This window comes from Orbicella franksi, chromosome 13 (genome assembly GCF_964199315.1).
Source record: "Orbicella franksi chromosome 13, jaOrbFran1.1, whole genome shotgun sequence".
NCBI lineage: Eukaryota > Metazoa > Cnidaria > Anthozoa > Scleractinia > Merulinidae > Orbicella > Orbicella franksi.
The window spans coordinates 12277438-12299716 of NC_138157.1; the positions used below are offsets into that span (position 1 = coordinate 12277438).

The following is a 22279-nucleotide window of genomic DNA, read 5'->3' on the forward strand; positions in this document are numbered from 1 at the left end:
TCTAGTAGTTTTTGGTTTGAGTCTAGTCGGAGGAGACAAAATCGTTGCATTAGGGATGAAGAACATATTGAAGCTTGTCAACACTAAACGTTTTCAAACATTTGGGTGCAAACGGAGCAAATGTGTTGATTCGCTGAAAAAAAGGGATTTCCTTTGCAACGAAATCCCATTAATGTGCGGAACGGGTAGCTCTACGTTGTTCAGACCACGATAACAATAAGCGAGTTCTGTCAACAGACTACCGACTTCTGTTAGCAGACTGGCGACTTCTGTTAACAGACTAACGACTTCTTTTAGCAGACAAGCTATTTCTGTTAGCGGTAAGCGTCTTCTGTTAGCGGACTAGCTACTTCTGTTAACAGACTGGCGACTTCTGTTAGCAGACTGGCGACTCAGTTATTTTTTAAAGTAAAACCAGTGAGCAGCACGTCTGCGAACTACTTGAGTTGTAAAACTTTTTTATTTTCTCCTACGCGTTTCGTGTGACTAGCGCACATTTCTTCAGGGAGTTTAACAATACAATCAAGTATACCTGTATATATACCTAGATACAATTCTGCATTTCGCAAAAAACGACACCTACGGATTTGCGTATACAAACCGCTCGGTAATGCGTCTAGGAAACAGGCACAAAAATATTATTAAGGTGTGACATATTTTAAGTGTGACATAACTATTTGGGGCCCACAGTTTTAGCTAAAACTGTGGGCCCCAAATAGTTATGTCACACTTAAAATATGTCACACCTTAATAATATTTTTACGAAAACGTTTTTGGACTCGCAGCTCATTAAAAACATGCGACTTGTTTCTTGCACCGCGCAAAATATGTCGATCTCCAAATTTGTAAAGATAAGACTTTCGGTAATTTGAATATTAAATATCTTACCTCCAAGTTAGTTGGCTTTCTAGTCGGGTGCAGGAAAAAAAAAAATTACGTGTGATTTTGAAGGCAAATTGTACGTGAAAACTAAAACTTCTATCGTGCGGGAAATTGTGCGGGATTATTGACGAATCAATGTTCTTGCCAAGTCCTAAGGAAAATCTGCATTGACGATAGTTTAGCTAAATTTATTTCAGTAGCAGTTCAAATATATTTAGCAGTCTTAGCAATCGCCAATCCTTTTAGAAAACTGTGTCTGGCTGCCTAAGAAAATCATGTTGCGTGACATGAACTAGATGACATGAATTAGACGAGTATGAAACCAGAATAAATAGCAAAACAGAATGCCTCATCTTCCCTTATAAATGAGTTCCTTTTCAAAAAGTACTCCTTCCTTGATTCAATAAAAATATGTAGCTCTAATATTTCTTCATAAACTGCGTTAAGGGTCGCCTGAATGCTCGGATGTTATCCGCAAAAAACACAACTTGAAAGTTTATGCAAATTAAGTGCAATACAATTTGCACCTTGTCATAGGGCTGTTGATTTCTCGAAGGAGTTTATCTGTTCGCCCTCCAAAGGAGATATGACTCTTGAAAAGGGTTTAAGATCGCAACACGGCAAAGATGTTCAGCTGCACAATTCACTCGGACCGCCACGACCAGTAAACGAACTTCGTACAATTTCTGCTAGCATGTACGATGTAATCGCCATAAGTTGTAAAATGACCTGGAAAATTCTTTGGGAACAAGTTCTCCATAAATGCGTAGACAGCTGTCCTTCATTCTTGAATCAAAATGGCAGAAACTCACAACTTGCGACTGGATTAGGAGGATACTCAACGACGCAAATTGAATAGTAAATATCTAAGAGGAACTCTTGTGCTAAAATATCCTGATTCTTTAGTTTGTTTTTATTCTGTCCAGCACGCGTTTTCGTAAAGTACGATTTGATACTGGGGGTACGAAGCCGGAGTAAACGCTCTTAGAGCGTCTAGTTGAATCACTAAAGAACGGAAAATCACGTGTTTTCTGAGTAAAAGAGTCACATGTTTTTTATCCTTATCGAAGTGTTAGACCAGTGTTGTTAAGCGAAGAACATCGTTGCCTGTTTGTGGATGTTTTGTCATGAAATCGACGATAAAGTATACGGAAATTGCAAAAATCCATCTAACTATCACTGTAGCACGTGTTCATTGTCACGCAATAAAAAATAAAATCAAAAACCATTCAGTGGATAAAATCAAGAAATTGTGATATTATAGACGATAAATAAAGAAGACAGTTCTCCAAGTTAAAGGTGTGTGCGTTGTCCCGAAGTTGAGATATTCGTCGAAAAGCTCCGCGCAAAATTATAGAGCCTGATATGGAGTCGCCATGTTGGAGGACCTCCTTAGTCCTCCAATATGGCGGCCGAAAAATGGTGTAAACATCTGGAACTTACTTTGGCTATCTAGTCGACTGATTATCTGAACTGAACCAAAAAACATTTACACAAGCACTTTTCCTAATACTTTAACTCCTAAAATAGCTAAAAATCAAGAGATAAGCGTATATTTTTCGACAAACGCGATCTTGGCTTTATGTCACGCACCGCCATGACTCCGAAATTCAAAATGCGCTGGTTTCTAAACGAAGGACGCTATTGAGCTGGAAAGTTGTAAACTGATATAAATTTAGTACCTCTTATGCCTGATGAGGATAAAACCTTTAGTGGCTCTTTAGTTTTGGATTTGAGAATTTGATGACGTCACGTGAACACACTGTAATCGTGTGATACATCAGTGGTTTAGAGAATCAAAGGTTCAAGTTGTTTAAATAAGATGAATGTCTCGGAAGATAGTATCGCATTTCACAGGCCAAATAAGTGGTAAAGTCCACAAACAAATAACGATGTTCTTGGCAGAACAACACTCCGAATACGACTCTTTTCTCGAAAATCACATGATTTTGCATTTTCTGATTCACTTACCAAATTTAAATACGCCATCTTCCCTTATAAATGAGTTCCTTTTCAAAAAGTACTCCTTCCTTGATTCAATAAAAATATGTAGCTCTAATATTTCTTCATAAACTGCGTTAAGGGTCGCCTGAATGCTCGGATGTTATCCGCAAAAAACACAACTTGAAAGTTTATGCAAATTAAGTGCAATACAATTTGCACCTTGTCATAGGGCTGTTGATTTCTCGAAGGAGTTTATCTGTTCGCCCTCCAAAGGAGATATGACTCTTGAAAAGGGTTTAAGATCGCAACACGGCAAAGATGTTCAGCTGCACAATTCACTCGGACCGCCACGACCAGTAAACGAACTTCGTACAATTTCTGCTAGCATGTACGATGTAATCGCCATAAGTTGTAAAATGACCTGGAAAATTCTTTGGGAACAAGTTCTCCATAAATGCGTAGACAGCTGTCCTTCATTCTTGAATCAAAATGGCAGAAACTCACAACTTGCGACTGGATTAGGAGGATACTCAACGACGCAAATTGAATAGTAAATATCTAAGAGGAACTCTTGTGCTAAAATATCCTGATTCTTTAGTTTGTTTTTATTCTGTCCAGCACGCGTTTTCGTAAAGTACGATTTGATACTGGGGGTACGAAGCCGGAGTAAACGCTCTTAGAGCGTCTAGTTGAATCACTAAAGAACGGAAAATCACGTGTTTTCTGAGTAAAAGAGTCACATGTTTTTTATCCTTATCGAAGTGTTAGACCAGTGTTGTTAAGCGAAGAACATCGTTGCCTGTTTGTGGATGTTTTGTCATGAAATCGACGATAAAGTATACGGAAATTGCAAAAATCCATCTAACTATCACTGTAGCACGTGTTCATTGTCACGCAATAAAAAATAAAATCAAAAACCATTCAGTGGATAAAATCAAGAAATTGTGATATTATAGACGATAAATAAAGAAGACAGTTCTCCAAGTTAAAGGTGTGTGCGTTGTCCCGAAGTTGAGATATTCGTCGAAAAGCTCCGCGCAAAATTATAGAGCCTGATATGGAGTCGCCATGTTGGAGGACCTCCTTAGTCCTCCAATATGGCGGCCGAAAAATGGTGTAAACATCTGGAACTTACTTTGGCTATCTAGTCGACTGATTATCTGAACTGAACCAAAAAACATTTACACAAGCACTTTTCCTAATACTTTAACTCCTAAAATAGCTAAAAATCAAGAGATAAGCGTATATTTTTCGACAAACGCGATCTTGGCTTTATGTCACGCACCGCCATGACTCCGAAATTCAAAATGCGCTGGTTTCTAAACGAAGGACGCTATTGAGCTGGAAAGTTGTAAACTGATATAAATTTAGTACCTCTTATGCCTGATGAGGATAAAACCTTTAGTGGCTCTTTAGTTTTGGATTTGAGAATTTGATGACGTCACGTGAACACACTGTAATCGTGTGATACATCAGTGGTTTAGAGAATCAAAGGTTCAAGTTGTTTAAATAAGATGAATGTCTCGGAAGATAGTATCGCATTTCACAGGCCAAATAAGTGGTAAAGTCCACAAACAAATAACGATGTTCTTGGCAGAACAACACTCCGAATACGACTCTTTTCTCGAAAATCACATAATTTTGCATTTTCTGATTCACTTACCAAATTTAAATACGCTGTCATGCGAGTCATCTCAGTGAAAATGACTTTCCAAGAGCGGAATTTAATAAAGTTTCAGAAAATCACAAAATTATTTGCGTCACTTGTTTCAATTTTTTGTTGTAAGAAGTCAATCCAGAACAGTTTTGTTCAGTGTAATAAAGTTGGAAGCAACACTTGCAAATTAACATAAGTACACATAAACGCATCAAACGAAAGCCTGAGTTGCAAAATTAGTTAATATTCAAGAAAAGTTGCTTCGCACGAGTAAATATTCCGCTATGTCTTTTCGCCAGTGCCCCAGTATTATAAAATAATTTTATAATACTAAGATTTCCGTCTTGAGTTGAGGAATACAGGCGCAATTCAGAAGTAAAAACGTTTATGAAACTTTTGAACAATGACTTCACAAGATAAGTCTTTCTTAGTTTTAAGAGTTATCAGTGAGCCATATCATTATTTATTTAACTGTCAGGCCGGCAGACAGAATAATCAGACGAGTCGCGCTACACCAACTATGTAGATATTAGAATACGTTTGTGCTAGTAGTGAAGTTCGCTTATAGGGGCCGTAACCAATCAGGAGGCAGGGATTATACCACGTGACCAAGGTTTTCCCATACATTCTCTTAAATTGTAAAGATCCAAGATGGCGCCTGGGTAGGTAAAACATGGCGCCCGTGACGTCACAGCCCAAATAAGGGCAACATGAAATCGAGGTTGTCACGTGCATGGTCAAATAAGGCGCGAGTCAATGCCTGAAATCGAGGTTCGGATGTGGAAATAAAAGGGTTTGCGTGAGTATCGAGTGGGTATTGTTGTTTTGAGATCGACAAGAAGATGTCTTCAGAGGAGACCAAGACGAAGGTGGAGGTGATTAGTATTCCTTCGGGAGCGTTGCCGGATGACATTCCGAGAGAGGAGTTTGCGGCGAGAGTGTTGGATGCCGTGAAGGAAAGTCTTCTTGGAAAGATTATGAAAAGCTCCGTTAGGGACAGTACGGATAACCTCCTGAAGAAAGAGATGACGAAGCTGGCGGATGAGGTGATCAAGTTCAGACAAGCCATGTCAAGGAAGATGCTGGAGGACAAGTCTCTGGATAAAAAGGAACCTGTGTGTTTGGAGAGGTTGCCGGAGAGTTTTGAGGCCGGATGGAAAGAGTGGAAGAGCGGTTGGGGCGACAGAGAAGAGTTGGCGTACGCAGCATTTATCGAAACGATGACGTCAACAGAACCATCAGAGGAGTGAAAAGATTTTTATTCATGCCTGTAACTAATAAAGATCCTTTAACGAGAGAATGTACATGGTTTGTTGTGTGATTTTTTGCATCATCTTGAGTGCTTGCACGTCATTGGTTCCCAGGTGCACGAGGGATAGCATCATGGTTTGGGGGGTGAGAAATTCTCCGTGAAAGCCTGAGGAGGATTCGAAAACGCGTCCGAAGGGCCAGACCTTGGAGGGGTCTCTTCTCATGTACCATGGGTAGGGAAAATGTTGGGTGAGGAAGAGGAGCATGACATCTTCGTCGGGGTGGGGTTCATCCAAACGGATTTTACAGGCCAGGGGTCTCTATATGGAAAAAAGAAAAAATAATTTTTAAACGCCCCGACCAGGAATCGAACCTGGGTCTTTGAGGCCACAACTCAACGTCTTAACCATTAGACCATCGAAGCGCTTACCTCTTTAGGACTTGGTTTTGGGGATGTCACCGGGAGGAAGTCCGAAATTCACGGTTTTGCAATGAGGGCAGCGTCTTTGGGAGGGTTTCAACCACCAGGTGTGGAGGGCTTTACAGCTTCCGTGAAAGAATTGGTCGCAACACGGTGTCAGGAAGTAGTCGCTGATACTGTGATTGGGGGTGAATCCTTCCTTACACCATATACATTCGGGTTTAGGAAATCGTGACATGGAGTCTGAAAATAGAACAAAAACAGCTTTTTATTGGTCATTCCACTTGATATTACAGGGTGGGACGTGTGCACAGTCCTATTGACCGGCGCCCTCTTTTTCCTCAGGATAACAATCAGTAAACGATTTGACGTGATTGACACGTGACAGGGCCTGGTCGTAACTGTTTCCCAGGAAGACGGGTTCGTAACAGTTGGTTTCCACATTGTGGTACATGCCATAGATGACCCCGCAACAGGTTGCGTAGACGCACCCTAGCCCCCAGTCTTTTCTCAACGGTCCCGTGAGCGCGCGTACGAATTTGGTGTGGTTCCCTTTTCTGCTCAATTCTAGGATCGGTTGGCGGCAGCAGGGTCTCAGCTGTTTGTATACGTGACAATGGAGGGGTGGTTCCATGTCTAAAATTGAAGCAATTGTTGGTAAGTGTTGCGGACCCAGTCTACATGAATCACCAAATCATTGGTATCGTCCTCGTCGAGGACCCCCAACCTCTCTTCCAGACACAAAAGATCTAGTTCGTCCAGGGCCACCCCGATAAAACCTGAAAGTTGTTCTAGGTCCCTGTACAAAGGGGTCTCTTCTTCTTCGTCGTTCATCCACTCTCTCACCCGCTTTTCCCAGGTAGTCAACTCTACGTTACACCGCTCTAATACTTCCATGCTATACTCACTTGGTACTTTGAGAAGCCACAGCAATACTAACAGTCTTCTGTAATGGGCGCTCATACGAGTTGAAAAAACTCAGAGTGCCTTTGACGGTCCGACTCGCTTATTTTATACACGCGGCATAACGGTGTCCAGTCTCCTACCGTGAGTGGGCGTGGTAGGGAGATACCCCCTATCCCCTGGGTCTGGGGTAACACGTGACTTCGTCTCGATCTGTGATTGGCTGGACGGATCTGCATAAAGCGAATCCGCGTCGTCCGCTCTTCACTCTGAGTGTCTTCACTTGTATTGAGCGCTACCATGGCCTTGAGGGAAAGACAAATTCAAAACGATTTCAGACCGAGAAAGCCCGAGGTCACTTACGAGGAAGCCATTGACCGAATGGACGAGGCCTGGACCCGATTCTATGAGACCATGAATTTTCCCATCCGGGATTTGTTGGCGGGTCGTCGGTGGTTGACAAGGTTTCGGGATTCGAGCCAGCTGGAAGTGATGCTCCACCAAATCCTATTTTTCATGGACGAGCAGAGAGAGAACTGGACCCGAACCCGACACAAGTACCTTAGCATCGAGAAGTGTTTTGGCAGAACCTTATTCAACGCGATCCTAGCTATACACAGGAACCTGGTGTGGGACGTGAAAGTGAAGCCGCCTGTGGACAGGATCACGTTTCACAGACTTATGTTGTGCTACGGTTTCGAACCGTTTCAGTCCACGTGGACTAAGAGACAAAAGAACACGGTGAGACGTTATGTCAATGTGATCAATTTTTATTACAGCACATTTAACCAATGTAATCAAGTGACAATGCGAGCGATGATCGATGCGAACGATAGATTACCCAACGTGTAAATATGAAAAAATAAAATGTCAGAGTGTGTTTTTTACAAAAAACTGTCTGTCTTTTCTTAGTTTGGGTTCTGTCCATGAGTCAGTATGTCTTGGGCGACTCCTCGCGGGTATTCGTCGATCCATTGGAAGAACTTGCAGTTACGCTTGGGACACTTGAGATAGAGCCTGTCTGGGTTGGACTGGGAGTGGGAGGTGGCTAAGACCAGGGACTTGTTGCATAGACATCGGAAACGAGCTGGGTCGATGTTCCTGTAGCGGGGGTGGGTCTGTTCTTCGACGCGTCTCAGGTAAGTGCTCACCTCTTTGGCGCCACAGGTCACATAACACTTGGTGTAGAATCTGGAAGAGGGGCATCGGTAATACTCCCACCAGGTACCACCTTCGGGGGTTTTCACTCTTCCATATTCCATGGGTACCATACAACGCGGGCAGGTGGGATCTTGTGTTTTCAGTTGGTTCAGGAACTGATCGGGGTCGAATTCCTGCAACACTTGTACTTCGGTGAATTCTCCTTGGTCGTCCACTTCAGGTGGTAATTCTACGAGGTTGTCTTTCTTGAATTTGTCGAGTCCCATGGGTTCCAGGACTTGAATGGTTCGAGGAGGTGATTCTCTTATCACGGTCATGCATCCGCCTTGAATGGCAGGTAGCTTCGAGTCTATATGAGTAAGATAGAGATTGAGTTAGTATCCCAACAAGGTGTTTTCTCGTAGCATGGTTTCTAGGATGTGGGTGGTTTTTCGCACGTTTTTGGGGGTCAGTCTTTGCCTTCGCCTGTAATGGTTACTTTTCATTTGACTTTTGACTTCTTGGCGTTTGATCGAAAAGACGCTCCATGGCTGCGAGAAGCCTTTGAGAGGGACGGTGGTCCAACTGACCGAGTCCGGTGTGATCTCTTTGAAGAGGACGCGTTCGTTGAAACGTAGTCTGGAACGAGGTTTTTTGAATAACCATCTATCTAAGGTGGATTGTAGTTTACCTCCTACTTCTCCTTCCACTCTCTTGGGCAAGAGCAGTTTCAGTTTCTTACGCGCCTCCTTCTTTTTGGATGATTTTCTTTTCTTCTCTGGTTCGACGTGTGAATCCATGACGACTGCTGAAAAGTGACTCGTGACGGAATGCGTGGTTCGACTTTATGGACGTTTTTTACGACCAATCGGTGACGTGTGGTGTGATGGGATCATGCGACGGTCTTCGTTTCGATTGGTGGATTGAAAAAGGGCGCGTGATCCGTGAAAGTACGGAGTGAAAGTGGATCCACGGCGCGGGTATAAAAGGAGCCCGTTTGACGCGGTGAATCATTCTCGACTTGCTGTTGACGCGGTGATGACTCATAGGATTTTGGATGACAGAGACTTTGAAGAGATCATTGAAGATCTGAGACGATATTTGAATCGAGCTTCTGACAATTTGGATATAATCGAAAAAGAGGGCAAGAAGTCACCCTATACGAGGATAATTAACTTGGAATTGCACGTTGTTGATCTCTTGTTCTCTAGGCTTCGAAGACACCTGACTGACTGGGGAGACCCGAAGCACCATCCTGAATTGTCGTATCTAGGAAGAAGGAGGTTTGACGAGGCAAGAGATGACTTACTATAGCAACTCGAACCAGATTCGGGACCTAGTGAAGCAGATCGTGGATCAGAAGGTACACACTTTAAGAGATCTCGATGCCATTCCGGATGCAAAGGTGGACATGTACATTTTTGACAATCTCTTCGAACCGTTAGGTCAAATACCCGATTGTCTGTGGTCTTTTGAGCTCTTGATGAGACGTCGTCCTGACTGGGGTGGTACGATTTTGGAGATGATGAAGAGGAACGAAAATGTGTATTTGTTCTGCAGTGAGTGGTGTCGCGTGATGTACAGAAGTGGTAGCGGTCAATTCAAATTCATTCATTGTCGGGATCCCTCCCTGGACGCAGAGCGTTCCTGTTTGATCGCCACGGATCACCTCACGTACATGATGAGCGATGCCATCCGTGATCTGTTTGAACCCTTGCGGTTCGCTCGAGACCTATCACGACGGGTGTTGGAGTCCGACAAGAGTCCCAGGGTGGAGGAGATACTGACTTTCAACAGGTGCGCTCACAAGGAAACGTGTCTGAAGTTGGAAGAGTTGATCTACGATGTCATGCGTCAGCGTGATCTGTGGAAGGATCGGTTTTTCTTCCGTACCCTCGAGGCTGATGAGGATGACCTGTGTGGTGAGTGTAGAGAGAGTATGCGACAAGCATTCTATGTGAAGGGGAACGAGGAGGAAGCCCTGAAGTGGAGACCCGGTAAAGGGGATTGTGATTGGAGAAATTGTAAATATTATGCCATGGATACCTATGAGGAAGACTGTGATAATGAGTATGGTCAAGAATGTAAGAACACGGAATATACTCAATACTTTTCAGATTCAGACTAGTCTTTTTGCTTTCTTTTTCGTTTATCCAATCAGAGTTGTTTTTTCGTAGGAACCAATCAGGCACGACGTTTTTGTACATATAAGAAAGTCGAAATAAAAAATTGGGTTCAAATCATTATGTCTCATGCCTTGAGTTGGTTGATCTCGAGAGTGTGTGCGACCATGGCTGATCGATGGAGTTGGACGACCTTGTGTTCCAAGTGCGCTAGAGTCTACGAGCGATACGGTAAGGGTGAACCCATCCCTGACCATTTCAGTGATTCGCCCTTGGAGGTGTTTGACTATACCGACGTCGAACCCAACGTGATGCGTTTTGTCGTTTATATCTTGTGGTTGAAACGGCAACCCGATTCATTTAAGAAGTATCTCGAGGTACGTGAGCAGCGTTTCGAGTTGTGGAGACAGTACGTTTACAAACTTTGGCGACTATGAAGAAAGGTCAAAAAAAGAAGCCGCTTTCGACCGGAACGTTACTGGGACGGTATCGGGATCCTTCTAGACCCGGTAGCCTGGGGGGTCTGACGCGATTCGCCCAGGCCAATAAGATCTCGGTACGACGTGCCCGCGAGGTCTTGCAACGGGATTTGGGGTACACGCTGCACAAACCCAGACGTCGTCGGTTTCCCACGGTCCCGGTGGTGGTGTTCGGAATCGACGAGCAGTGGACGGCCGACCTGATCGAGGTGATCAATATTTCAAGGTACAATCGAGGGTATCGTTATCTCTTGACGGTGGTGGACGTGTTTTCCAAGCACGCCTGGGTCCAGCCCTTGAAGAGCAAGACGGGTAAAGCGGTGACGGAAGCCATGGCTAAGATCTTGAAAGGAGGTAGAAAACCCATCAATCTCCAGACGGACGACGGGAAGGAATTCTACAACAAGACGTTTCAGGATTTGATGAAGCAGAAAGGCATTCATCATTTTTCGACGCGTGGGGATACGAAATCCAGTGTGGTGGAACGGTTCAATCGGACCCTGAAAGAACGTTTGTACCGATACTTCACCGTGAAGAATACGATGAAGTATGTACCCGTGTTACAAGATCTGGTCCGAGGGTACAATCGATCGTATCATCGCAGTATCAAGATGGCTCCCGATCAAGTGACTTTAGCCAATAGCGAGGACGTGTGGGAGACTCTTTACGGGAAGAAAAAAGGAAAAAAATCGAGACGACCTCCACTGAAAGTCGGGGATCGTGTGAGACTGAACAAGAAGTTCCGACAGTTCAAGAAAGGGTATTTACCCGGTTGGACCGAGGAGGTGTTTGTGATACGCCGGGTGCGTCCTGGGAAGGTCACCACGTACAAGGTGGAAGAATGGGACGGCACGGCTGTCGAGGGCACGTTTTACACGCAAGATTTGCAAAAGGTGTCCGTGAAAGACGACGATCTGTTCCGCATCGACAAGATCGTCAAACGAAAAGGGGATAAAGTCTTGGTGCGTTGGAAAGGTTGGCCAGTCAAGTACGACAGTTGGGTGGATAAAAAAGGCTTGTACGTGACCAAAAAGCCAAAGACGAAAAAATGAAAGACTTTTACGTGCAGTTGTTGAGCAATGCCAGCACGAGCGAGTTCCCGGACAACAAGGCTAGCAGTTTCAAGAATCGTCTACCGTATCCGCTCCTGTTTGAATCCGACAAGGAATGGAAAGTGGGATTGGCGAGCGTGTCTTACCCGATTCCTCCGTCACGACCGCATCAAGTACCGGTCCCTCAAGCGCACGACTTTGACGATGGCGATCATGTGTTCGGTATTGTGTGGACCATTGAAACGTTCAGGTTGCAAGACGATGGTTTTACGTGGAGTCCTTCGCGATACCAAGTGCTATTCAACGTCTACGGGAAGGAACTGAACCGTGACCGACACAAGGTGACGAGCGGCAGATCTCTCATGCAATACCTCATCAATCGTTTTCACGACCGCATGTATCATTATATGGATCGCGCCAACGAAAGTCTACGAGCGCCGGACGGGAAAAAATACTACCCCGTGTTCCGATGGGAGGGGAACGATTTGATTATCGACAACACCGACACGTTCCTCGACGAGTCCGGAGACAGAAAACGTCCCAGAGTGTATTTTGGTCCTAAACTGGTCAAGAAGTTGAGTTTGATTAACGAGGAATCGTATTACTCCGTTCACTTGAACGTGAACATGATCAAGATCTTTCCCAACGACAAAGTCCCGTCTGATTTCAAGAAAGACTGGTCCAACCATGACGCCACTCGCACTCATGAATTTTGGAATTTGAGCAGCGACGGGACGTTACAGCTCAGTCCCTATTGCGACTGGCGCTTCAGTTACTTGGACGAGGAATACGCCAAGACCTATCATCGCGGAGTCGTCGTTCATCCGGACCTCCCTCCGCCTCGCAGTCCCATGTACCTGTATTCGAATGTGGGTCGTAGCACCATCACGGGGAATCGAGTCACGGACCTCTTGAGAGAAGTCCCCCACGACCCGATCAAGACGACGTACGAACCGACTCAGATTCAATATAAACCCGTGCGCAGCAACGTTTTGGATATAGTGGAGGTGCAATTGGCCGAGAACGACGGAAGACTAGTGGACTTTACATCGGGCGTGACGTCGGTGACATTACACTTTAAGGATGAATGAGTCTGCCGACGACTTTTACGTGCAACTGATGAGCAATGCCAGCACGAACGAGTTCCCTGACAACAAGGCCAACAGTTTCAAGAATCGTCTGCCGAACCCGTTACAGTTGAGAGAACCTGGCTGGAAAGTGGGTGTCAGTGACCTCTCGTTTCCGTCCGCGGTGCGTAAGATGGACTTGAAAGATTCTATTCTGTTTGAAATCTGGTGGATCGATATGGTGAACGCGTCTAGAAACCTATACACCCAGGTCTCTTTAGTGACGCGTGAGGGCGATTTGGAATTCACGCCGAGGAATGGTACCGAGTTACTGAACGCGATACGAGATCGTTACATGCGTAGGTTGAGATCTCGAACGGATGTCGACGTGACCATGTACAAGAAAAAGAGCAAAGCCGACGATCCCACCGAATTGCTGTACACGGTCATGCATCGGGCCGAGAATGGAGAATGCGTCCTCGACAACTCGAGAACGTGCATCAGCCTCCTGATCAACGGTAAACGCGTCTACCCCCGAATGTCCATCGGCATCGAATTGGCCAAGAAGATGAAATGGGTCAAGATGGGAACATTGCAAAACGGACGACCCGGTTACGTCTTGGGACCCCACTTGAGGAAAGAATTTCCCAAGGAAGTCATACCCACGGCCACGGACTTGATCATAGGACAAAATGACGGGGACGAACTATTTTACAAGATCGACCCGGACACCTTACATTTGAGTTGTTTCATCAATTGGGTTTTCACGGACCTGGATCGCAGTTACGAGGAAGCGTTCGGTCACGAGCGTCGTTCCTTGTTCGTGTATTCGAATGTGGGGCAGAGTATGGTGACGGGAAATCAAGTCACGGATCTGTTGAAACAAGTGCGTTACGATCCGGAGTCGGTCGACCTTCAACCGAGACACGTCCTATATCTACCGGTGCGTACGGCCGTTTTGGACATTGTCGAGACTGAGGTGTCGGAGGAAGACGGACGACTGATGGACTTTGCGTCGGGTGTGACGACGATCACGTTGCATTTCAAGAAAGGATGAGTGATTTTTACATCACTTTACCCAGTCACAGCAGTAAGAACGAGTTTCCGGAGAACAAGGCCAACGGTTTCAAGATCAGGTTACCCAATCCCATACGCCTGGAGGGACATGGATGGAAAGTGGGGTTGTTTAGCATCGCCATGCCAGATGCGCACGTGACGCTGCCTTCCTTCACCGACTTTGAAGGTAAAGTCACCTTGGCCTATACCGCCTGGAGACGCCTTGAACCTGGAACATCCAATGGACGTTCCTTTGGAGAAGCATTCTTCGACACCGAAAATGTCAAAGAGGTGTTCAGCAACGTGAACGGTGTTGAATTCATGAAATCAGTTATCAGCTACTTCGAAAGGCAACGTATCTTCAATAATTCGGGACCGAGAGTGAACTCAAAGTATGTCACGGCTGATGGGAAAAGAACCTATGTCAAGTTCAAGTGGGAAGGGGAAGACCTGGTCGTGGATAACAAAGACATCTTACGTCCCAGAACGGATAGACCTGCCTTACGATTCAACGTCGATCTGGCTTTGAAAATGGGGTGGATCAAGGAGAGTGGAAACAGTTACGTGCTGGGTCCCAACTTGCGAATCGAATTTTTCGATGATGTCATTCCAGACATTCCAAGCGAAGGAGACTTGGTTGATTCTGATGGAAATGCTTTTTCTTTCCTCGTCGTGAAAAACCCACTCAGAACTGCTGATTTTTTGAGACTCAGCATCTATTGCAATTGGCGTTTTCTGAACCTGAACAAAGCGTTTGAGAGTGTGATCGAAAGCAGTTCGCGTTCCTTGCTCGTGTACTCCAACGTGGGAGGTGGAAGTGTGGTGGGAAATCAAGTCACGGATTTACTGAGAGAGGTCAACTTGATTCGTAAAGGTGCCGGTGTTCAGTACTTCGAACCCACCCACATTCAATATATTCCCGTGCGCAAAGAGGTGCTGGACATTATGGAGGTGCAAGTGGCCGAGGCAACTGGAGAACTGACGAACTTCGGAGCCGGCAATACGATCGCGACGTTACACTTTAAGAAATCATGATCGGTGGAACTTTGATACGGTTTCATCCCGACGGATACCAATCTGGGTCTGGCATGTTCGGTCAGATTTGGAAAGGTATCAAGAAACGAGGTCCCGGCATTCTCAAGGACGTTCTGAAGGAGACGGCCATGGAGGGTCTGAAAGGTTTAAATTCGGGTGGCAAAGGAGGAAAGCCCAATTGGAAAGGTGCACTCGCCGGGTTAAAGCGGGGAGCCATACGCTCCGGGAAACGTAAAGCGACGGAAGAGTTCCAACGCTTTTTGGGTAGTAAAAGAAAAAGAAGAGACCTGTTTGGATCATGATTCCCATCTACTCGAGACGCGTGAGACGTCTCCCCGGAGGGATACGCACGTATAAAGGGGGTTCGCTCTTCCGGAGACGCTCAAAACTCCCAGACTACCGTTGGGTAAAGTCAGCACTGAGAAGCGTGCAACGACGAAAAAGACGACGTAGACGACGATGACGGACCTCGTGGCTCATGCTAGGTCGGCGGGGGTTCGTAACCCCCGCCTGGACATGTTCACCACTCCTCCCACGGATCTCAGCATGTCGTCTCGACGTGAAGTGAGAATCAATCCGTTCAATACGGGGATCAACCCAGTGACCTTCCAAATCGATCCTCAAGAAGACTTTATCGACATGAACGAGAGTTTCTTCGAAGTGGAGTTGGCCATCAAGACACCTGCCGGAGGCAATATGGCGCAAGCGACTCTCGTCGGACTCGCCAACAATCTGGCCCACACCCTCTTCAAACAGTTCAATGTGAGATTGAATGGTACTCTCATCAGCCCCCAGACGGATACTTACCACTACAAAGCGTACATCGAAGCTCTGTTGAACCACGACCGAGACGACGGTGAATCGATCCTGAAACCAGAGGGTTGGTACAATTGTCTCAGTGTACCCAGTCGCGGAGACGCCGATGTGATGACGGCCAATAAGTTGGATCCGACTCACGCCGATTATGATGCCTTACCCCAAGATCTCAAGAACATGGTTCAAAGTCGAATTCAGTTTTTTGGTGGAAAGAGAGTGACTTTGAGGTTCAAACCTTACCTGGAAGTGTTTTATCTCAGCAAGTTACTGGTACCCGGTGTACAGATCCAGATCGACATGTACTTCAATGCCCCAGCTCTGTGGTCCGTCCGATGGGCCGGTGCCGATAGTATCAGACTGACTGAAGCCGACGTGAAAGTGAGATTGTTCCTGTCTCAAGTGAGAGTGACTCCCTCGGTGTACCGAGAACTCATGACCAGCATGAAAGGCGGAAGAGGGGCCACTTACCCCACGGTGAGAGGTGAAATTCGCACTTACTCTCATCCAACTGACAATCGTCATTTTGAGTGCAGCAATCCTTTCCACAATAAACTGCCTAATCGGTTAGTGGTGGCGTTGATGAAACAAACAGCCTTCAATGGAACTATTACCATCAATCCGTTCTCCTTTGAAAAATTCAATCTCGCTTCCATCAAACAACTGGTAAGAGGAGAAGAATACCCCTACGAGACCTTGGAGCTCAAACACGACGACGACAATAAAGATCTAAGAGGTTACCAAAGATTCCTCAAAGCCTCGGGAGTCTTGTGCAGAGGAAAAGGAAACATGGTCCGAAAAGAGGACTGGGGACACGGCAAGAGATGCAACCTGTTTGTATTTGACAACACAGCCAATGGATGTTTGGACAGTCCAGTGTTGAACCCCAAGCAGGAAGGTGAGCTGCGTCTGGTGATCGATTTTGGAGACGCCCCAGGCTCAAACCTGACCATCTTGTTGTACAGCGAATTCGAGAACATGCTGGAGATCAACGAGAACCGAGTCGTCCTCTACGACGTGTACCAATGAGAGAAGAAAAATGGAGAAAGTAGCCTTGAATAATTTACAGTTGGATTATTTGGCACGGACGAATCCGTCACTCTGCTGTGTTTTTCACGGCACGGTACCTTGCGATCGGCTTCCAAGAACAGTACCTCAAGAAGGACCGACCGCTTACATCGTGAACACGGACCCTCACGATAAACCGGGATTTCATTGGATCGCTTTGTGGGCCGACAAGAACAAGTGCGAGATCCTGGACAGTTACGGTCTGCCGTTGGACACGTACGGAACTGCCGGGCCGATCCAAGCCTGGTTGGACCGTCATTTCAAGTACCAGATTCACAACAGCAAGAGTCTACAGTCCCTCTTCAGTCAGAGTTGCGGCGGTTACGCCCTGATGTTCCTGATCGACCGAGCCGAAGGTCGTGACATGAACGAGTTCTTGAATCGTTTTAAGAAAAACGCGTTTGTGGAGAACGATCGTAAAGTAGGACACATGTTGAAACGTTTGATCGTGGACGAGTTGGCTTGGCTCAAGATTTGTAAAACCCCGTGTCACCAGGACATGTGCGGTTCCTACAGAGGAGTGCGTCATTTGTTATAAAGTAAGCCGTTCGAAATAAAAGATGTTCATTTTCGAGAGAACAAGGATGTTGCGTGGTGAAGTCAGATGGTTCCCTCGATTCCTAGAACTGTGTCGAGACATGTGTCTGGACTTGACCTCGTTTGATCCTCGTACCCAGGTCCTTGAACGCATCTTGGATTGCGACAGTTACCGTCGAGTCCGATTCATACTGGACCAGGAAAAAAATCCTTGGCTTCGATACAAACTGTTCCACTTGCGCATTAAAGCCAGACTTCTAACAGACGCTTGGCGAGACTATAAGCGTTACCCGTATTGGCACGTTCTTCGCTACGGCAATAAGTCCTTACGCCATCACTTTGTGAGTGCATAAAAAGGTGCGACGGAAAATAAAATTGTTCATTATGGATTTACTGACAAAACAAGACACATCATGGCTCTTCAGCTTCAAGGGCATAGACATTTGGACGATGTCATAGCCAGGTTGGAAAAACGCTACGGAAAAGCTGGTAAAAAGACGCCTCAACCCAGTGCGGCTCATTTCAAGAAAAACCAACCGCCAAAACGACGACTCGATCTTAAAATACTTCAACCCGCCAGAAGACAAGTGTCTTTTCAACCGCCGGCTGTCCTTGACACCGGTGAATTACCAGCGACTGTGACCACTCGTAGGAAACGCAAGAGAGCGCCCACCATGCCGAGGCTTTCCGAGAAGGAAGATAGGAAAAGAAGAATGAAAAAGAGGCATTGGTACGAGGACAAGTTCGGAGACTTGAGTAAATTCGCCAAGAAACCTCGAAAAAGGAGATCGGCGCCTGCCAAGCGTCCCAAGAGAGCCGCTGCCAAGAGAGCCATGGCCAAGATCAAGAGTCGTGCCAAGAAAAAACCCATCTGTTTCAATCGTAGAGTCACCCTATTGGGTCTGTTGAGACGCATCCCGGCCGTCAAGACCCCATTGGCCAAGTTGTTCGGATAAAAACGGAGCGTCTCGAGACCCTGGACCATTTCAAGATCATGGAACGACGCAAAGCGTTTCAATTTCACACTCCGTCGAGTTTGTTGATAGCGGGTCCGTCGGGGTGCGGCAAGACGGTGTTCACTACCAAACTGTTCTTGGAGAACGGCGACTTGTTCCAACAAACACCGAAGAGTATTCATTACTGCTACGGATCGTGGCAAGATGGTTTTCAAATGCTCAAGAAGGGTGGGGTCAAGTTTTACGAGGGCATCCCCGACAGCGAACAGTTACCCCGATGGTTTCCTGGAGGGGGTGTGTTGGTCTTGGACGATCTGATGGACGAGGGTGGTAACGACAAGCGCGTGTTGGATCTCTTCACCAAACATTTGCATCATCGGAACATCACGGTGATTTACTTGTGCCAGGATCTATTCCCTAACGGAAAATTCGCCAAGACCATTTCCCGCAACGCTCATTACATCGCGGCCTTCAAGAACCCTCGGGATCAGTTGGGGATACGAAATCTATTACTGCAATCGTTTCCCACGCAATGGCAGGAAGTGTTGGACACGTTTCGAAAGGTCACCGATCGACCTTACGGATACATGCTATTGGATCTTCATCCAGCCAGTCAGGACGATCAACGCGTCCTCAGCCACGTGTTAAAAGACGAAGGATTCGTACGATGCCATCAGTTTGCGACACCGTCATGCTGAGGAGCGAAGTCGAGTGGTTTCCGCTTTTCATTGTCCTATGTAAGACCAGACTCAAATACTGCATCAATCCCCATGAGCTGGACTACGAACCCATGAGACAGGTCACAGAATGCGAGAGTTATCGTCAGGTGCGGTCCATCATAAACGCATATAATGGTGAGGGTTTCGATTATTTGGTTCATAAACAACGAGAACTCGCCGATAAGAAGATAGAAAGAGAGAGGGGAATGGATAAAAATGAGCTCTTATGGTAGTGACGATTTCAACCTCTCGGCTCTGAACGATTATTCGCCTTGGGGGACACCGGTTAGAACGAGTACTCCGATTCCGCCTGCAGCGGGTGTGGGTGTGAGTCTGAACGCTCTCTCACCGCTATCGTCACTGCCGACACCGCCCCTGCCAAATGTCTCGCCCGTCGGAGTAGGCACTCCTGGCTCGGGTGCGTCACAGACCAATGTCACGGTGGGGGTCGGTAGCGCCGGATCAGGGTCGGGGCGCGCCAACGTCACGACGGGCGTGGGCACGCCCAATTCGTCGCGTCGTGGTGTAAGACGTTCACCTCTACCGACGTTCTCCACACCTTTGGCACGAGCCGTTCGAGGAGGGAAACGACCGAGACGCGTCCCACGTCAAAACACACCGACGTCCTCCAGTGATTCCGGCAGCCGCAGAAGTAGCGCTAGTGGTAGCGGTGGAAGAGGCAGAGGCAGGGGCAGAGGCAGAGGTAGAGGAGGTGGTGGTGGAGGTGGTGGAGGCGGAGGTGGAGGCGGAGGTGGAGGCGGAAGTGGTAGTGACTCCACACCGCCTTCGTCGATTCGATCGGGTCGCGGAAGAAGGCGAGGCACCCGTGTTCTCGACCAAGCCCAGATGCAACAACAATTGGAGGAGATTTTGCGCCAACAACAACAAACGGCGGCGGGTCGACGAATCGCAGGCATCACGACCACGAATACGATCACGACTACCTATAAGAACGGACAACGTCCTACGGTGACTCGCAATTCGACCAGTGTGCGAAACTGAGAACATCATGTTGAGAAGCGAAGTCAAGTGGTTCCCCTACTTCCTGCATCTATGTCGATGCTCTCGCTCTTACTGGGATGCGACCAGCATGGATCACGAAGACATGAAACGTATCGCGGACGAGTGCGATAGTTACAGACAAGTCCAGGACATCCTGAACCAATCCGTAGAAACCGCCTTCAAGGACGAGATCTGGGAATACGAGCAACAAGCTAAAAGGATCGAACGTCCCGACAGAAAGTCAGACTACGTTTGGCACTGGTTAGAGAAGAGTCATGAGTACTTCGGTCTGTTTATTGGACGAACCTTTTACCTCTGTGGTGGATTTGGACGTGTTGAGACGTTTGGACGGTTTGTACGCTTTCTATCACAAGTATTGGTGGTGTCGAAGGCAGATGTTCGGTTACTACAAATTGTGCAACGCCATTCTCAACGGACTGGCCTTACTGACTGCGGCAGCGAGCATCGTCGTGGGATCCGTGTGGAAAGATGGGTACGTGGCGGTAGGATTGACGGCTTTCGCCGCCGCACTGAAAGGATGGAACGATTTAAAGAAGTATTCGCTCAAGATGGACATGACCCAATTCGCTTACACGACGTACGAAAAGACATTGACTGAACTGAGGAACTACGCTCTGGGTGGCGTGGAGGAATTGGATGGGTTTTTGATCAAGATGCAAACGTTGGACGACGTGGTGACGGATTTCACACCTCCCACGTACGACCGATACTTTCGAGACTACGAAACACGATTCGTTCACGCGCCTCTATAAAAACGGACACGCGATACCCTTCGTGAGTCATTCAAGGTGGAAACCCGACATGGTGAGAAGGCGAAGGAGACGGATAGGGGGAACACGTAGACGGAGGACACAAAGGGGAAAAGGGTTTTTTGGCAATTTGAAAAAAGCATGGAAGTTGTATTCAGATGTTCAAAGAAGAATGAGGCCGCAAAGTGGAGGTGGTGTTGGTGTTGGTATGAATAATTGGCCGTATTGGATTCCCTGAAACGTTCATACGTGCCTCTATAAAAAGGACACGTGATCACCTGCCTACGTCATTCAAGCGGAAAAGTGCGTGCGTGTCAGAACACGACATGGTGGTGAGAAGGCGAAGGAGACGGCGAGTGGGAATACGTCGAGGAGGAAGAAGGATGGTCCAAAGGGGAAAGGGTCTTGGTAAACTGGTCGGCACCGTAGCCAAGACGGTGTTGAGCCTCCTCGAAGACTTGTGAATAAAAGAGCGGGACGAGTCAACCGGACGTTAGACGTGAACGATGAAGCGGTTGCGACGACAACGTCGTTTCTTGACGAGCGTCCTGAAAGAAGCCAATCGAAATAAACGTCAACAGATGTTGCATTACGCCGACAGAGATCAGATCAACGCCATCAGCGAGATGGTTCTCAATTTGCTGAAAAAGAGGATCCCCATCGACGCAACGACTTATGGGAAACTGAAAAGACATAAAAAGGTTTTGCGCGAAGTGGGTAGACGCAAAAACTCCCTCAAGCGTCGAAGAGAACATCTCCTCACCCAAAACGGAGCAGGGTTCTGGAGCGGTTTACACGGTTGTTTCAAAGCATGTTGTGTACGGTGAAAGGACGCGGCGAAGACGGTTACCCGCTGGAGGGGGTCGACGTCATACCCGATTTCCCACCGAGAGAAGACGAGTCCAATACCATTCCTAAACTCGTGCAGTTGTTGCAAGACGCCAATCGTCGCGAAGCCCGATGGAAAGACTCGTACGAGTACTTGAACAAGAGGTACCACGACCTGTATCAAGAGTACATGGCTTTAAAGTTCGGTGACTTCTGCCAAACCTGTCAAACGAAACGAGATACCACGCCGCCCGGTGGGTGCATCGAGTTGTGCAGGGAGTGCGGTAAAGGCAAGCGAACCGTTCAAAGTCTTGAACTCGAGTTGGAAAAGAAAGACGAATCCATACGGTACTGGCAAGACTGTTACGAGACGGCCTTGAGAGAATTGTCCGAGTTTCCTGACACGACCCTGAGTCAGCAGAAGGCATGAACGAAGTCATGATGGTACCCGTTCAAGAATTCAATCGTTTGCAAGATTATTACAAGGGTAAGATCACCCAGAGCGCCTTGTTGAACAAAGCGGGACGTTTGGCCGCCGAAGAAGATCTCATCTTGAACGACAAACGTATCCCCGCC

At 46.9% G+C, this 22279-nt stretch overlaps 3 protein-coding genes, 1 non-coding gene and 1 pseudogene across 5 annotated transcripts in view; 3 read left to right on the plus strand and 2 right to left on the minus strand.

The window, feature by feature from the left end:
* LOC145466686 (uncharacterized) overlaps nucleotides 1-22279 on the minus strand; it is a 49821-nt pseudogene that overhangs the window by 18785 nt on the left and 8757 nt on the right. The gene's annotated exons all lie outside the window — the stretch shown is intronic.
* On the minus strand, nucleotides 6087-6158 carry Trnah-gug (transfer RNA histidin (anticodon GUG)). Its single transcript has one exon. It is a non-coding gene; the product is annotated as a tRNA-His (tRNA).
* LOC145466670 (uncharacterized) lies at nucleotides 9493-10717 on the plus strand. Its single transcript, XM_081450387.1, has one exon. It carries the CDS (start codon nucleotides 9499-9501, stop codon nucleotides 10324-10326), a length of 828 nt encoding a protein of 275 aa, XP_081306513.1. The 5' UTR covers nucleotides 9493-9498; the 3' UTR covers nucleotides 10327-10717.
* LOC145466663 (uncharacterized) lies at nucleotides 11761-13037 on the plus strand. Its single transcript, XM_081450380.1, has one exon. The coding sequence runs from the start codon at nucleotides 11849-11851 to the stop codon at nucleotides 12941-12943; it is 1095 nt and encodes a 364-aa protein (XP_081306506.1). The 5' UTR covers nucleotides 11761-11848; the 3' UTR covers nucleotides 12944-13037.
* Nucleotides 18421-19149, plus strand: LOC145466676 (uncharacterized). Its single transcript, XM_081450392.1, has one exon. The coding sequence runs from the start codon at nucleotides 18423-18425 to the stop codon at nucleotides 19080-19082; it is 660 nt and encodes a 219-aa protein (XP_081306518.1). The 5' UTR covers nucleotides 18421-18422; the 3' UTR covers nucleotides 19083-19149.

Bases quoted from the DNA above. Each gene is read 5' to 3' on its own strand.
- LOC145466676 (XM_081450392.1), top strand. From the start codon at position 18,423: ATGGAACGACGCAAAGCGTTTCAATTTCACACTCCGTCGAGTTTGTTG.
- LOC145466670 (XM_081450387.1), top strand. From the start codon at position 9,499: ATGACTTACTATAGCAACTCGAACCAGATTCGGGACCTAGTGAAGCAG.
- LOC145466663 (XM_081450380.1), top strand. From the start codon at position 11,849: ATGAAAGACTTTTACGTGCAGTTGTTGAGCAATGCCAGCACGAGCGAG.